An 18,454-nucleotide genomic window follows, 5' to 3' on the forward strand; every position below is an offset into this window, starting at 1 on the left:
ACGTTGCAATTGGTCAGCTTGATTAGCATTGAATAGCCTTGTAGCTTCAAAGCCTGGCTGGTTGCTGCCTGGGGGAATCCTTTTTTGGGAGGTGCAGACTATTTGAGCCACAGAATTCAGCCATAGCAGAGTACTTGATGAACCAACCTGGATACAGCATATTATTTGATAACACAGAAATGCTGGACCACTCTCACAACCACCATGTCAGACTACACAGAGAAGCCGTTGAAATCCATAAGCATGTGGACAATTTCAACAGAAAGGAGGAAAGCATGAAAATGAACACAATCTGGCTACCAGTATTTAAAAAAAACTCTAAAATCAGGATAGTAAATAAAGTGCAACACTCAAAATGCAGGGGAATCAATCAGGGCCAGCTAACACATCCCAACAAAGGATTCCCACAGGCAGGAAGCAGCCAGGTTTTGAAGCCGCAAGGCCATTCAATGCTAATCAAGGTGACCATTTGCAACATTCACACTTGCCTCCAACAGACAAGAGTTCTTTCTTTCTCCCACCCTGGACAACATTCCACAGGGATATAAACCCCACTTGCAGACCTCACAACCTCTGAAGATGCCTGTCATAGATGTGGGTGAAATGTCAGGAGAGAATGCTTCTGGAACATGGCCATACAGCCCAGAAAACTCACAGCAACCCAGTGATAGTACTGTTTGTTTGTTTTTACACAACTAACAGTCCATTTAAATCAATACAGACTAAAGTTCTGCAACATGTTCTAAAAAGTATATATATAATTAATAAAATAAATTATATAATTTATCGTTCAAAACAGTAAACATATAATTTCACCCCCAAAAGCTTCATCTAAATGTTCAAAACAACAGTACAAACTATCTAGTGTATTGTAGGTCAGTATACTGAGTGACTTTCAGTAATGCAAGCTACACCTCAATGAGATCTAGCGCCGGTATACTCCCGTTGGTTACCTCTCAGAGGTGACTTCTTCCAGAACCCGTCTCTCACCTCCACGTAGTCATACCAGCAGAGCCGACTCCGGTACACATCCAGGGATGTAAAGTTCAGAATGATCTGGAAAGTAAGCAGAGGAGAAGACCACCCAGAGTCAGAAACATTACTTTGGAATATTTTGGTGCATCCACACTGCAGAATGAATGCGGTTTGGCCTTGCTTGAACCGGCATGGCTCAAGGCAAGGGAGGTTTATGTATCTGTGGAAGGACTCGGTTGTTTTGCAGTTCTGCGAAGCCCACCTCCTCCAAGAGGAACAGAACCAACTCAACTGGGCTCTCCAGGCCAAGGGAGACTCCACCTCAGACATCAGAAGAGCTGCAAGACCACCGAGAAGAAGCCACGAGAGTCAAGACAGAGATCCACCCAGAGGAAAAGTGTTCTTGCCAGACATCTAGGGAACCACTGACCGCATTGGGAAGCTGATGAGGAAACACAACATGCAAACTATCTCCAGACCCACCAAGAAAATCCAACCAATGCTCAGTTCAGCAAAAGACAAGAGGGATCCTCCCACTTCTGCAGGAGTCCACCGTATCCCATGCAGCTGTGGACAAGAAGTCTCCATAGGGACCACCAAATGCAGCAGCATTGCCCAGACACGAATCAAGGAACATGAAAGGCAGTGCAGACTCCTTCAACCAGAGAAGTCAGCCATAGCAGAGCACCTGAGGAACCAACCTGGACACAGCATATGACTGGAGAACACAGCAATGCTGGACCACTCTCACAACCACCATGTCAGGCTACACAGAGAAGCCATTGAAATCCACAAGAAGCATGTGGACAATGTCAACAGAAAGGAGGAAATCATGAACATGAACAAAATTATTATTAGGTTCTTATGGGTTTTTTCAGGCTATAGGGCCATGTTCTAGAGGCATTTCTCCTGATGTTTTGCCTGCATCTATGGCAAGCATCCTCAGAGAATCTGCGCAGCCCACCTCTTCCAAGAGGAACTGAACCACCTCAACTGGGCTCTCCAGGCCAATGGAGACTCCATCTCAGACATTAGAAGAGCTGCAAGACCACCGAGAAGAAGCCACGAGGGTCAAGACAGAGATCCACCCAGAGGAAAAGTGTTCTTGCCAGACATCTAGGGAACCACTGACCGCAGAGGGAAGCTGATGAGGAAACACAACATGCAAACTATCTCCAGACCCACCAAGAACATCCAACCAATGCTCCGTTCAGCAAAAGACAAGAGGGATCCTCCCACTTCTGCAGGAGTCCACCGTATCCCATGCAGCTGTGGACAAGAAGTCTCCATAGGGACCACCAAATGCAGCAGCATTGCCCAGACACGAATCAAGGAACATGAAAGGCAGTGCAGACTCCTTCAACCAGAGAAGTCAGCCATAGCAGAGCACCTGAGGAACCAGCCTGGACACAGCATATGACTGGAGAACACAGCAATGCTGGACCACTCTCACAACCACCATGTCAGGCTACACAGAGAAGCCATTGAAATCCACAAGAAGCATGTGGACAATGTCAACAGAAAGGAGGAAATCATGAACATGAACAAAATTATTATTAGGTTCTTATGGGTTTTTTCAGGCTATAGGGCCATGTTCTAGAGGCATTTCTCCTGATGTTTTGCCTGCATCTATGGCAAGCATTGTCAGAGAATCTGCGAAGCCCACCTTCTCCAAGAGGAACTGAACCACCTCAACTGGGCTCTCCAGGCCAATGGAGACTCCATCTCAGACGTCAGAAGAGCTGCAAGACCACCGAGAAGAAGCCACGAGAGTCAAGACAGAGATCCACCCAGAGGGAAAGTGTCCTTGCCAGACATCAAGGGAACCACTGACCGCAGAGGGAAGCTGATGAGGAAACACAACATGCAAACTATCTCCAGACCCACCAAGAAAATCCAACCAATGCTCAGTTCAGCAAAAGACAAGAGAGATCCTCCCACTTCTGCAGGAGTCCACCGTATCCCATGCAGCTGTGGACAAGAAGTCTCCATAGGGACCCCCAAACGCAGCAGCATTGCCCAGACACGAATCAAGGAACATGAAAGGCAGTGCAGACTCCTTCAACCAGAGAAGTCCGCCATAGCAGAGCACCTGAGGAACCAACCTGGACACAGCAGGTTATTGGAGAACACAGCAATGCTGGACCACTCTCATAACTTCCGAGCACAATTCAAAGTGCTGGTTTTGACCTACAAAGCCCTAAACGACTCTGGCCCTGTTTACCTGTCCGAACGGATTCTCCCCTATGAACCATCGACTCAAATGATCAAGGGTCTGGAGAACAAGCCCTATGAGGAGCGGCTTAGGGAACTGGGCATGTTTAGCCTGAAGAAGAGAAGGCTGAGAGGAGATATGATAGTCATGTATAAATATGTGAGAGGAAGCCACAGGGATGAGGAGGGAGCAAGCTTGTTCTCTGCTTCCTTGGAGACTAGGACGCAAGGGAACAATGGCTTCAAACTACAAGAGAGGAGATTCCATCTGAACATTAGGAAGAACTTCTTGACTGTGAGAGCTGTTCAGCAGTGGAACTCTCTGCCCCGGAGTGTGGTGGAGGCTCCTTCTTTGGAAGCTTTTAAACACAGGCTGGATGTCCATCTGTCAGGGGTGCTTTGAATGCAATATTCCTGCTTCTTGGCAGAATGGGGTTGGACTGGATGGCCCAGGAGGTCTCTTCCAACTCTTGGATTCTAGGATTCTATGATTCTATGAACTTCCTGACTGTGAGAGCCGTTCAGCAGTGGAACTCTCTGCCCCGGAGGGAGTGTGGTGGAGGCTCCTTCTTTGGAAGCTTTGAAGCAGAGGCTGGATGGCCATCTGTCAGGGGTGATTTGAATGCAATATTCCTGCTTCTTGGCAGAATGGGGTTGGACTGGATGGCCCAGGAGGTCTCTTCCAACTCTTTGATTCTTTGATTCTATGATTCTATGAACTTCCTGACTGTGAGAGCCGTTCAGCAGTGGAACTCTCTGCCCCGGAGTGTGGTGGAGGCTCCTTCTTTGGAAGCTTTTAAACAGGGGCTGGATGGCCATCTGTCAGGGGTGATTTGAATGCAATATTCCTGCTTCTTGGCAGAATGGGGTTGGACTGGATGGCCCAGGAGGTCTCTTCCAACTCTTGGATTCTAGGATTCTAAGAACTTCCTGACTGTGAGAGCCGTTCAGCAGTGGAACTCTCTGCCCCAAAGTGTGGTGGAGGCTCCTTCTTTGGAAGCTTTTAAACACAGGCTGGATGGCCATCTGTCAGGGGTGATTTGAATGCAATATTCCTGCTTCTTGGCAGAACGGGGTTGGACTGGATGGCCCAGGAGGTCTCTTCCAACTCTTGGATTCTAGGATTCTACAGGAAAGGAGATTCCATCTGAAAATGAGGAAGAACTTCCTGACTGTGAGAGCTGTTCAGCAGTGGAACTCTCTGCCCCGGAGGGAGTGTGGTGGAGGCTCCTTCTTTGGAAGCTTTGAAGCAGAGGCTGGATGGCCATCTGTCAGGGGTGCTTTGAATGCAATATTCCTGCTTCTTGGCAGAACGGGGTTGGACTGGATGGCCCATGAGGTCTCTTCCAACTCTTTGATTCTTTGATTCTATGATTCTATGAACTTCCTGACTGTGAGAGCCGTTCAGCAGTGGAACTCTCTGCCCCGGAGTGTGGTGGAGGCTCCTTCTTTGGAAGCTTTTAAACACAGGCTGGATGGCCATCTGTCAGGGGTGATTTGAATGCAATATTCCTGCTTCTTGGCAGAATGGGGTTGGACTGGATGGCCCATGAGGTCTCTTCCAACTCTTTGATTCTTTGATTCTATGATTCTATGAACTTCCTGACTGTGAGAGCCGTTCAGCAGTGGAACTCTCTGCCCCGGAGGGAGTGTGGTGGAGGCTCCTTCTTTGGAAGCTTTGAAACACAGGCTGGATGGCCATCTGTCAGGGGTGATTTGAATGCAATATTCCTGCTTCTTGGCAGAACGGGGTTGGACTGGATGGCCCATGAGGTCTCTTCCAACTCTTTGATTCTATGATTCTATGATTCTAATTATTATTATACAGGGTTAGTCAAAATGAATAGGCCAATAAGCCAATAGGCAATGTCTTTTTTGGCCTATTCATTTTGACTAACCCTGTATTATATTATAACTTTATTTGTACCCCGCTAGCATCTCCCCAAGGGATTCGATGCGGCTTACACAGGCCGAAGCCCCAAAACACACTACAACAATACAATACCCAAAGCAAATTAAAAACAGTTAAGCAGAAAACAATAATAGTAAACAATACAACAAGACACTATTAAAAACTGGGCCGGCCGGAGTAGGGGTACTGGGTTAAAAAGTGCTGGTGTGGCAGGAGGGATGTAGGGTAAATATAAGTGCGATGTGCAGTGTGCAGTGATCTTGGTTCTACTAAAGTGCTTCTAGGATTTGGTGCTGGAGGATCCTAATCTGAAAAGGCACATCGGAACAGCCAGGTTTTCAATTCCTTTCTGAAGACTGCCAATGTAGGGGCTTGTCTGAGATTTTTCGGGAGGGCGTTCCAGAGTCGGGGGGCCACCACAGAAAAGGCCCTGTCCCAGATATATAAACGTGGGGTTTATATATCTGTGGAATAGTGTCCCACTTGTGAGGTTTGAGGCAAATGTGAACGTTGCAATTGGTCATCTTGATTAGCATTGAATAGCCTTGTAGCTTCAAAGCCTGGCTGGTTGCTGCCTGGGGGAATCCTTTTTTGGGAGGTGCAGACTATTTGAGCCACAGAATTCAGCCATAGCAGAGCACTTGATGAACCAACCTGGACACAGCATATTATTGGAGAACACAGAAATGCTGGACCACTCCAACAACCACCATGTCAAACTACACAGAGAAGCCATTGAAATCCACAAGAAGCATGTGGACAATGTCAACAGAAAGGAGGAGACCATGAAAATAAACACAATCTGGCTACCAGTATTTTAAAAAACGCTAAAATCAGGATAGTAAATAAGGAGCAACACTCAAAAAGCAGGGGAATTGCAGGCAAGAATCAATAAGGGCCAGCTAACGCATCCCAACAAAGGATTCTCCCAGGCAGGAAGCAGCCAGGTTTTGAAGCTGCAAGGCCATTCAGTGCTAATCAATGTGGTCAATTGCAACATTCACACTTGCCTCAAGCAGACGAGAGTTATTTCTCCCACCCTGGACATTCCACAGATATATAAACCCTACTTGTCTAGTTTCCAAGAGGCCTCACAACCTCTGAGGATGCATGCTATAGATATGGGTGAAACATCAGGAGAGAATGCTTCTGGAACATTTGAGGCAAATGTGAACGTTGCAATTGGTCATCTTCATTAGCATTGAATAGCCTTGTAGCTATTCAAGCGCACTTGCGACGCGGGCGGGACCACGAACAGGACCTCTCCAGATGACCGGAGTGAGCGTGTGGGTTCGTAGACAGCGATGCAGTCACGCAGGTAGGATGGTCCCAAACCGTTCAGGGCTTTGTAGGTAAGCACCTGCACCTTAAATTGGGCTCGGAAAATAAACGGCAGCCAGTGGAGCTCCTTGAACAGGAGGGTTGACCTCTCTCTGTAAGGAGCACCAATTAACATCCTAGCTGCTGCCCGTTGGTTTCAAGGTTTTTAAGATCTTCCGGGGGAGCCCTGCTCTCGATCCCACCACTGTCACAATTGCGGTTAGTGGGGACGAGAGACAGGGCCTTCTCGATGGTGGCTCCCTGGCTTTGGAACTCCCTCCCACAGGAGATCAGAACGGCTCCCTCCCTCCTGACGTTCAGGAAATTAACAAAGACTTGGCTATGGAATGCGGCCTTTGACAACTGAGTCAACTCTGGTCCACATGGAAGGAGAATGAGTAACTGTGAATTATGACCAGGAATGTTTTTGACGACCTGGCTGTGTGATTGTGATGATGACGAAGTTGTATTGTGATATGTTTTTAACGTGTAATGATAATGCATTGTGTGATCTGTATTTTGTATATGGACACATGTTGTGAACCGGATCTGAGTCCCTCCTGGAGGTGAGAAGATCGGTATAGAAAACTTTCAAATAAATAAATAAACAAACAACCACCATGTCAGGCTACACAGAGAAGCCGTTGAAGTCCACAAGAAGCATGTGGACAGTTCCAACAGAAAGGAGGAAACCATGAAAATGAACAAAATTTGGCTACCAGTATTTAAAAACTCTAAAATGACAACAGCACAACAACAGAGAGGAAACAAACAAGGACATCTAATCCCCTCTCAACAAAAGTTTGCTCCAGGCACTGCCAGGCCATTATATGCTAATCAAGGTGGTCACTAGCTCCAGCACACAAGAGTCCTTTGTCCCACCCTGGTCATTCCACAGATATATATAAACCCTTTTTTTCTAGTTCCAACAGACCTCACTACCTCTGAGGATGCTTGCCATAGATGCAGGCGAAACGTCAGGAGAGAATGCCTCTAGCCCATGGCCAGGCCATTATATGCTAATCAAGGTGGTCAGTTGAAACATTCCCACCTAGCTCCAGCACACAAGAGTCCTTTGTCCCATCCTGGTCATTCCACAGATATATAAACCCTTTTTTTCTAGTTCCAACAGACCTCACTACCTCTGAGGATGCTTGCCATAGATGCAGGCGAAACGTCAGGAGAGAATGCCTCTAGACCATGGCCAGGCCATTATATGCTAATCAAGGTGGTCAGTTGAAACATTCCCACCTAGCTCCAGCAGACAAGAGTCCTTTGTCCCACCCTGGACATTATTCCACAGATATATAAACCTCTTTTCCTACTTCCAACAGACCTCACTACCTTTGAGGATGCTTGCCATAGATGCAGGCGAAACGTCAGGAGAGAATGCCTCTAGAACATGGCCATATAGCCTGAAAAAACCTACAACAACCCGGTGATTCCGGCCATGAAAGCCTTCGACAATACATTGGAAGAGTCAGTTACCTTTTCCCCTGGCGTGACGGATATTCTCCAGATGCAGTGCATGTGTGCCGAATATCCACTGGGGAAATCAGGAGAGGAGAAGTTCCCTTGGCTGTCCTGCAGCGTCTCTCCGCAGGCTGAGAGGGAAGAAGAAGGGAAGGCACACATGAAAGAACGGCCCATTCGTAAGGTGTTCCCTCAAAGGATATCTCCCATTTTGGGGTGCTATCTGCACTCAAGGTTGCGTATCACGCTAATCCTCGAAATGCATTAACATGCAACATGGAGACATGGATGTGTCACTCTAAACTATGCATCTGTATGCTTGTCCACTGTGCCCTGCCTCATGTACAGAGAAGGAATTGTTGGAGGCTACAGACAATGCAGTCGCTGTTGCCCGTTTTTGGTCAAAAGATATTTAGCCACCTGCACACCTTCTAATTTATCAGTTTTATACTAATTTATGCAATGCTTTTGATCTATATAAATAAAAATGTACGGTTTGTTTGTGAGATTAACACAACTCACAAACCACTGGACAAACTGCTGCAAAATTTGGCCACAAGACACCTACTAACCCAAGGAGTGACCATCACTCAAAAAATTGAGTTTCTCATTTGAGAGTTGTAGTTGCTGGGATTTACAGTTAATCTAAAATCATAGAGCATTCTGAACTCCACTAACAATGGAATTGAATCAAATTAGGCACACAGAACTCCCATGACCAAGAGAAAATACTGGAAGGGTTTGGAGGGCAGTGTCCTTTGGTTTTGGAGTTGTAGTTCACCTACCTCAGACAATGGTGGATCTGGATCAAACTTGGAATGATGACTCAATATGCTCAAATGTGAACACTGGTGGAGTTTGGGGAAAACAGACCTTGACATTTGGGAGTTGTAATTGCTGGGATTTATAGTTCTCCTACAATCAAAGAGCATTCTGAACTCCACCAACAATGGAATTGAACCAAACTTGGCACACAGAACTCCAAAGATCAACAGAAAATACTGGAAGGGTTTGGTGGGCAATGACCTTGAATTCTGGAGTATTCTGTGTGGGAAGTTTGGCCCAATTTCATCATTGGTGGGATTCAAGGGGCTATTTGGTTGTAGGTGAACAAGAAATCGCAGCAACTCCAACTCCCAAATGTCAAGTCTATTTTCCTCAAACTCCACCAGTGTTTGCATTTGGGCACATTGAGTATTTGTGTCAAGTTTGGTCCAGATCCATCATTGTTTGAATCTACAGTGCTCTCTGGATGTAGGTGAACTACAACTCCCAAATTCAAGGTCAGTGCCCACCAAACCCTTCCAGTATTTTCTGTTGGTCGTGGGAGTTCTGTGTGCCAAGTTTTGTTCAATTCCATCATTGGTGGAGTTCAGAATGCTCTTTGATTGTAGGTGAACTATAAATCCCAGCAACTACAACCCCCAAATGTTAAGATCTATCTTCCCCCAACTCCACCAGTGTCCACATTTGGGCATATTGAGTATTTGTGCCAAGTTTGGTCCAGATACATCATTGTTTGAGTCCACAATGCTCTCTGGATGTAGGTGAACTACAACTCCAAAACTCAACTACAACTCCAAAACTCAAGGTCAATGCTCACCAAACTCGTCCAGTATTTTCTGTTGGTCATGGGATTTCTTTGTGCCAAGTTTGATTCAATTCCATCATTGGTGGAGTTTAGAATGCTCTTTGATTGTAGGTGAACTATAAATCCCAGCAACTACAACTCCCAAATGTCAAGGTCTGTTTCCCTCAAACTCCACCAGTGTTCACATTCGGGCATATTGAGTATTCGTGTCAAGTTTGCTCCAGATCCATCATTGTTTGAGTCCACTGTGCTCTCTGGATGTTGTTGTTGTTGTTCATTCGTTCAGTCGTCTCCGACTCTTCGTGACCTCATGGACCAGCCCACGCCAGAGCTCCCTGTCGGCCGTCACCACCCCCAGCTTCCTCAAGGTCAGTCCAGTCACTTCAAGGATGGCATCCATCCATCTTGCCCTTGGTCGGCCCCTCTTCCTTTTGCCTTCCACTTTCCCCAGCATAATTGTCTTCTCTAGGCTTTGCTGTCTCCTCATGATGTGGCCAAAGGACTTCCGCTTTGTCTCTCGTCTCCTTCCCTCCAATGAGCAGCTGGGCTTTCTTTCCTGGAGGATGGACTGGTTGGATCTTCTCGCAGTCCAAGGCACTCTCAGAACTTTCCTCCAACACCACAGCTCAAAAGCATCTCTCTTCCTTCGCTCAGCCTTCCCTCTGGATGTAGGCTTCCCAAATGACAATATCAACCCCCCAAAACCCCACTAGTAGTTAAATTTGGGCGTAGACAATTCACAACAGTAGCAAAAATGACCGTTATGAAGTAGCAACAGAAATAACGTTATGGTTTTCGGTCACCACAACATGAGGAACTGGATTATGGATGTATCCTGAACATCAGATATTTACATGACGATTCAGAACAGTAGCAAAATCACAGTTATGAAGTAGCAACGGAAATAATGTTATGTTTGGGGGTCACCACAACATGAGGAACCGTGTTCAGGGGTTGAGAGACACTGTCGGAAGCGAACACTCCCCCTATTTTTACTCTCGAAATTGGCTCATGCAAGGCAATGCCCCCCACCCTCCATCTGCCAAGCCCGTCTCCCCATCCTCGTATCTATAAAACTTCTTTCACGGCGGTGAAGGTATCTATGGAAACCAACCCCGATGCCACGTTGCTACAGTGACGGAACTCAGGACCGGCACAGGCAATCTCGACCTTTCACAAGTGTTTTTGTGCTTCCTTCTGTGGCTGTGGCAGCTGGGTAGATGCGGGGAATGCCGTGGATGTGGCGTACCTGGATTTCAGTAAGGCCTTCTTTGACAAGGTTCCCAATGACCTTCTGGCAAGGAAACTAGTCCAATGTGGGCTAGGCAAGACTACGGTGAGGTGGATCTGGAATTGGTTAAGTGGACGAACACAGAGAGTGCTTACTAATGCTTCCTCTTCAGCCTGGAAAGAAGTGACGAGCGGAGTGCCATCTGCAGGGTTCCGTCCTGGGCCCGGTCCTGTTCAACATCTTTATTAACGACTTAGATGAAGGGCTAGAAGGCAGGATCATCAAGTTTGCAGACGACATCAAATTGGGAGGGATAGCCAATACTCCAGAGGACAGGAGCAGGACTCAAAGGGATCTTGACAGATTAAGGAGATGATGGGCCAAAACTAACAAAATGAAGTTCAACAGTGACAAATGCAAGGTACTCCACTTTGGCAGGAAAAACAAAATGCAAAGATACAGAATGAGGGACGATGCCTGGCTCGAGAGCAGTACGTGTGAAAAAGATCTTGGAGTCCTCGTGGACAACAAGTTAAACATGAGCCAACAATGTGATGTGGCGGCAAAAAAAGCCAATGGGATTTTGGCCTGCATCAAGAGGAGCATAGTGTCTAGATCTAAGGAAGTAATGCTACCCCTCTATTCTGCTTTGGTTAGACTACATCTGGAATATTGTGTCCAATTCTGGGCACCACAATTCAAGAGAGAGATTGACAAGCTGGAATGTGTCCAGAGGAGGGCAACTAAAATGATCAAGGGTCTGGAGAACAAGCCCTATGAGGAGCGGCTTAGGGAACTGGGCATGTTTAGCCTGAAGAAGAGAAGGCTGAGAGGAGATATGATAGCCATGTACAAATATGTGAGAGGAAGCCACAGGGAGGAGGAGGGAGCAAGCTTCCTTTCTGCTTCCCTGCAGACTAGGACGCAAGGGAACAATGGCTTCAAACTACAAGAGAGGAGATTCCATCTGAACATTAGGAAGAACCCTGTCTCCCCATCCTCGTATCTATAAAACTTCTTCCACGGCGGTGAAGGTATCTATGGAAACCAACCCCGATGCCACGTTGCTACAGTGACGGAAGTCAGGACCGGCACAGGCAATCTCGACCTTTCACAAGTGTTTTCGTGCTCACTTCTGTGCCTGCCTTTCCTTCCTTTTGCAGGAAAGCACATGGGGACTTTCCGGCAAAAGGGAGGGCCCCAATCCAAGCCAGAGCCTCTTAAAGCCATCCAAATATTGTCCCAAACTTCCCAAGGGCGGCCCCAGGATAAAGTGGTGTGCGTGGTGGCAATCCAGCCTTCCAGCGCCTGCAAAAGCCCTGGCACGGGGAGGCTTGCATTGGGATGCCTCTCTCCATGTTGCCACGCTGTCCTGCCTCCAGCCAGATGGGGAGAGGGCAGCTTTTTCTGCTCAGCATCGCCTGGAACTGTCCCAGCAAAACCATCTGGAGGCCAGATGAACAAACTGGGCAAGGATGTGCATGGAGGTTCACTGGGACTTCCAGTGAAATATATTTATTTATTTATTATTCAAACTTCTATGGCGGCACTCCCCTGGGGCTCGGAGTGGCTTACAAGAATGGCTAAAATCTAACACAATTTAAAAACAATTTAAAAACAATTTAAAAACAACAATGTCAAAGATCAAAGGCATATCGAAACAGGTATGTCTTACACGCCCTGCGGAAAGCTGATAGGTGCCACAAGGCTCGGACTTCAGGTGGCAAAGTATTCCAGAGCGATGGTGCCACTGCTGTGAAGGCTCTGCGCCTGGTTGCTGTTAGACGCAAGGTCTTGATACTGGGAATTTCCAACAGATCTTGGTTTTCAGACAGGAGGAATCTCTGGGGTTGGGAGGGGGTGAGGCGGTCCCTCAGGTCCATCGGCCCCAGACCATGCAAGGCCTTAAAGTTGAGTCCCACCCCTTTGAAAGGGATCCGGTGCTCAATGGGTAACCAATGCAGCTGCCGTAAGATTGGGGTGATGTGGCATCTCATCAGAATTCCCGCAAGAAGCCGAGCAGCTGCATTTTGTTCCAACTTGAGCTTCCGGATCACCGACAGAGGAAGGCCAATGTAGAGGGCATTACAGTAGTCCAGTTTGGAGATGACTGTGGCCTGGATCACCGTAGCGAGGTCGTCCCTGGACAGGGAGGGAGCCAGTCGTCTGGCCTGCCGCAGGTGAAAGAAAGAAGGCGGTTCTGCTCACGGCGGAGACCTGGGCCTCCATCCTCAGCAGAGGGTCCAAAAGGACTCCCAGACTCTTGACCAACGATGACGGGCGTAGAGCCTCTCCATCCAGGGTAGGTAGATGGATGTCCCCACTGCCCGGTCGACCCAGCCATAGGATCTCCGACTTTGCTGGATTCACCCTCAACCTGCTGGCACGCAGCTATCCAGTCACGGCCTCGAGGCACTGATGGAAACAATCGGGGACAGATTCCGGTGGGCCTTCCATCTTCAGCACCAGCTGAGTGTCATCGGCGTACTGATAACACTCAAGCCCAAAACCTCGAACCAGCTGAACAAGTGGTCGCATAGAGATGTTAAACAAGAGAGGGGAGAGAATGGCCCCCTGAGGAGGAACCCCACAAGAGAGGGGGGGGGGACCTCTCAGAGACCAGGCCTCCCCTCTCCACTCGCTGTCCATGGTTGGGAAGAAAGGAGGACAGCCAGTTTAACGCTCTCCCCTGACTCCAACAGCAGCAAGGTGGTGGGCCAAAAGATGGTGGTCGACTGTGTCCAATGCTGCTGTGAGATCCAAGAACACAAGCAGCACCGACCCGCCCTGGTCAAGCTGGCATCGAAGGCGATCCGTGGTGGAGACCAGCACAGCCTCTGTCCTGTGCCCCGCACAGAAGCCGGACTGGAAGGGATCTACTCCGGCTGTGTCGTCTAAGAACTGCTGCAACTGCTCCAGTCTGGTGGAGTCTCCATCTCTGGAGACTTTAAAACAGAGTTCAGATGGGCATCTGTCAAGAAGGCTTGTAGTTTCCTGCCTGGCAGAATAGGGTTGCACTCGATGTTCCTTGTGGTCTCTTCCAACTTTAGGATTCTATGATAATATGGACCAGGGGTCCTCAAACTAAGGCCCGAGGGCCAGATACGGCCCTCCAGGGTAATTTTCCTGGCCCTTGCTCAGGGTCAACCTAAGTTTGAAATGACTTGAAAGCACACAACAACAACAAGAACAACAACAACAATCCTATCTCATCAGCCAAAAGCAGGGCCACACTTCCCATTGAAATACTAATAAGTTTATATTTGTTAAAACTGTTCTCCATTTTAATTATTGTATTGTTTTAAAGTGCTTTTTGCACTATAAATAAGATATATGTAGTGTCCATAGGAATTCATTCATATTTTTTTCAAATTATAATCGGGTCCTCCAACAGTTTGAGGGACTGTGACCTGGCCCTCTGTTTAAACAGTTTGAGGACCCCTGATATGGACCAAGATAGTTTTACTTTCTTGGACATCCCAAAGAGTCTTGAAAGTTGTCTTCTCTGGAGGTTTTCAAGCAGAAAACCAGACGGTCATCTGACGGGAGGGCTTTCATGGTGTGTTTCTGCATGGCAGAGGGTTGGACTGGGTGGTCCTTGAGGTCTCTTCCAACTCTATGATTCTATGATTGTATGAAAAGGCACAAAGGAAAACACCAGGGGAATGGAGACACTATTTGTTTGGGGATGGACTGGATGACCCACGAGGTCTCTTCCAACTATGATTCTATGATTTGCTTGCACCTCTAGTCTCTCAACCTTATGGCTCTGTGTTTTGCACATGTAGAAAAAACAATAGAATTTGGTTGCTATCCACAAGATTCTGCAGAATCTTGGAAAAACTATAAAAGATCCTTCAGAACCCTGGAAAACAATTACAGCATTTGGTTGCCTTCCACAAGATTCTGTGGAAATTTGGATAAAGTACACAACATCCTACACAATCTTGGAAAAACTAGAGAATGTAATTGCTGCCCACATTTTTCTACAGAATATTGGACAAACAACACAGGATTCTGCAGAATCTTGGAAAAACAACACAAGATTCTGCAGAATCTTGGTAAAACTGCAGAATTTGGTTGCTGCCCACAAGTCTGGGAACATACATACATACATACGTGTGTGTGTGGTTGGGGGGGGGGGTTGGGGATTGATAAGAAAGGAATGAAATTAGAAGATAATAGGAGAAGTATTATAAATAGTATGATAAGTAGGACAACATATAATGAAACAACATGTTTTTGAGGGGGAGACAGCACTCAATTTAAAATACCGTATATACTCGAGTATAAGCCAAGTTTTTCAGCCCTTTTTTTTGGCTGAAAAAGACCTCCACAGCTTATACTCAGGTCAAAGTTATGTATCATTTTACTCTGTAATTATTATTATTACATTATTATTATTATTATTATTATTATTATTATTATTATTTGAAACACAACAAGATGAGTCCACAGCAGACACTCTGCTGGCTGTTGTATTGGATCACACGTCGGACACTTACCAAGTGTCTCGGACTGTGTGATGTATTGGTGAATAACGCATGCAGATCCCAGTAAGGTGGCCTTTGCAGATGATAGGTGATAATTTTGCCAGCACCGATTGTATTTAAGTGCAGGCCAAGGCCTTGAGGCACTCCACCCGATGTGCCGATCACCACTGGGACCCCCTTGACTGGCTTGTGCTAGAGTCTTTGCAGTTCGATCTTTAAATCCTCATATCATGCCAGCTTTTCCAGATGTTTCTCTTCAATCCTGCTGTCACCTGGGATTGCAACATTGACAATCCATACTTTTGTTTTTTAACACTATTGTGAGGCCAGGAGTCTTGTGCTCCAAAACTCTGTCAGTCTGAATTCAGAAGTCCCAGAGTAGTTTGGAGTGTTCATTTTCTGTAACTTTTTTGGGTTTGTGATCCCACCCGTTCTTTGTGGCAGGAAGATGGTGTTTGTGGCACAAGTTCCAATGGATCATCTGAGCAATGGTGTTGTACCTCTGCTTACAGTACGTCTGTGCAATCTTCTTGCAGCAGCTGAGGATGGCATCTATTGTTTCGTCTGCTTCCTTGTGATGATGGTTGTGATTATTATTATTATTATTATTACATTTATTATTTTACTCTATTTATTATTATTACATTTATTATTTTACTCTATTATTATTGACCAACAGAAAATACTGTTAGAACCCTCGGTGGCGCAGTGGGTTAAACCGCTGAGCTGCTGAGCTTGTTGAAGGAAAGGTCGCAGGTTCGATTCTGGGGAGCGGAGTGAGCTTCCGCTGTCAGCCCTAGCTTCTGCCAACCTAGCAGTTCAAAAACATGCAAATGTGAGTAGATCAATAGGTACCGCTCCAGCGGGAAGGTAATGGTGCTCCATGCAGTCATGCCAGCCACATGATCTTGAAGGTGTCTATGGACAACGCCGGCTGTTTGGCTTAGAAATGGAGATGAGCACCAGAGTCCCGGAGTCAGACATGACTGGACATAATGTCAAGGGACAACCTTTACCTTTTTAACAGAAAATACTAGAGAGGTTTGGGAGGAACTGACAATGATTTAGGGGAGATGTATTTCACCTATGGTATTCCCTGTCGTCACCTACGGATGTGAGAGCTGGACCATAAGGAAGGCTGAGCAAAGGAAGATAGACACTTTTGAACTGTAGTTTTGGAGGAAAGTCCTAAGAGTGCCTTGGACTGCGAGAAGATCGAACCAGTCCATCCTCCAGGAAAGAAAGCCCGGCTGCTCACTGGAGGGAAGGAGACGAGAGACAAAGCGGAAGTCCTTTGGCCACATCATGAGGAGACAGGAAAGCCTAGAGAAGGGAATGATGCTGGGGAAAATGGAAGGCAAAAGGAAGAGGGGCCGACCAAGGGCAAGGTGGATGGATGGCATCCTTGAAGGGACTGGACTGACCTTGAAGGAGCTGGGGGTGGTGACGGCCGACAGGGAGCTCTGACGTAGGCTGGTCCATGAGGTCACAAAGAGTTGGAAGTGACTTAACGAATAAACAACAACAACAATAACAGCAACAACATAGATTTAGTATCACTAGCTGGGGAAGAAGAAAGCGATTTGTTTGGGGATTTTAGGGCAAAATGCATACAGTAGGATTAAAAGGATTTGTTATATGGAAAGTGATATATATCATAATGTGTAAAATGAAACTTTTTGACTCAATAATAATAATAACAATTTACAGAATCTTGGGGGAAAATACAGAATTTGGTTACTTAAGAGAACTCAAAGAATTCTTAAAGAATGGGAAACATGATCTATTTTATTTTAACTTCAATTCCAGATTACATTTTGGATGGAAAAAATGTCTTGAGCCTACTGGTACCATCATGATGATAAAATTAAACCATTCTCTCTTATGAGCAGTTAAAATGAGAAAACACATTTTAAAATGCTAACCATATGTAAGAAAAGAAATGCCTTTTGCAATTCTATCTCAAATTCATGTTATTTTGGGTTCATTAGGTTCCTTCACATCTAAAGAATAAACAAGGGATTATTTAGGTTCTTGTGGGTTTTTTCGGGCTATGGAGCCATGTTCTAGAGGCATTTCTCCTGACGTTTCGCCTGCATCTATGGCAAGCATCCTCAGAGGTGTGAGGTCTGTTGGAAGTAGGAAAAATGCGTTTATATATCTGTGGAATGGCTGGGGTGGGGCAAGGAGCTCTTCCCTGCTGCAGTTAGGTGTGAATGTTTAGCTGATCACCTTCATTAGCATTTGAAGGCCTGCCTGAGCCTGGGAAAATCTCTTGCTGGGAGGTGTTAATCTGTGCCTGGTTTTTTCCTCTCTGTTGTTTAGCTGTTATAATTTTAGAGTTTTTTAATACTGGTAGCCAGATTTTGTTCATTTTCATGGTCTCTTCCTTTGTGTTGAAATTGTCCACATGCTTGTGGGTTTCAATGGCTTCTCAGTGTAGTCTGACATGGTGGTTATTGGTGTGGTCCAGCATTTCTGCGTTCTCCAATAAAATGCTGTGTCCAGGCTGGTTCCTCAGGTGCTCTGCTATGGCTGACTTCTCTGGTTGAAGGAGTCTGCAGTGCCTTTCATGTTCCTTGATTCGTGTTTGGGCAATGCTGCTGCGTTTGGTGGTCCCTCTGTAGACTTGTCCACAGCTGCATGGTACACGGTAGACTCCTGCAGAGGGGAGAGGATCCCTCTTGTCCTTTGCTGAACGTAGCATTTGTGAACAGACCTCACACCTCTGAGGATGCTTGCCATAGATGCAGGCGAAACGTCAGGAGAAATGCCTCTAGAACATGGCTCTATAGCCCGAAAAAACCCACAAGAACCTAGTGATTCCAGCCATGAAAGCCTTCGACAATACAAGGGATTATTTTTTTGTTCCAAAATTAATGTTTAAGCCAACTCAACAAGCAGGGCACTTCTTGGGAAACTGTATTTCCAAATAGACCTTTGGACCATTGGTTGTGTATTGGAAGCTCTGTATTCTATTTCTAATCTGGGTGATGTGATGCCGAGGCTGCCAAGATGATTTCTGGGAAGTCCTCGGAGCTTCACTGGAAGTTCTCACAGCATGGCTTTGGACATGACACTGATGACTGACTCACGTCTCCTCTGACCACACTTCCACGTTGCATGACGTACAGGATGAAGGCACATCTCCCTGGAGGAGAGTCATGTCTCTCCTGAGCTTTGGATCAGACGGGAAAGTCATGAGATGAGCCCAAAGCCATCCACGTTCTTCTCTGTGTCTCATC

At 46.4% G+C, this 18,454-nt stretch overlaps 1 protein-coding gene across 2 annotated transcripts in view; it reads right to left on the minus strand.

The window, feature by feature from the left end:
• Positions 1-18,454, minus strand: part of BMP1 (bone morphogenetic protein 1) — a 269,223-nt gene that overhangs the window by 59,143 nt on the left and 191,626 nt on the right. For both annotated transcript variants that reach the window (XM_067470629.1, XM_067470630.1), the window contains exons 8-9: positions 7,910-8,025; positions 954-1,056 (exon numbers count right to left, since the gene is read on the minus strand). In XM_067470629.1, coding sequence (XP_067326730.1) covers positions 954-1,056; positions 7,910-8,025 — 219 coding nt within the window. The remainder of the gene's footprint in view (positions 1-953; positions 1,057-7,909; positions 8,026-18,454) is intronic.

This window comes from Anolis sagrei, chromosome 7 (genome assembly GCF_037176765.1).
Source record: "Anolis sagrei isolate rAnoSag1 chromosome 7, rAnoSag1.mat, whole genome shotgun sequence".
NCBI classification, from domain to species: Eukaryota; Metazoa; Chordata; class Lepidosauria; order Squamata; family Dactyloidae; genus Anolis; species Anolis sagrei.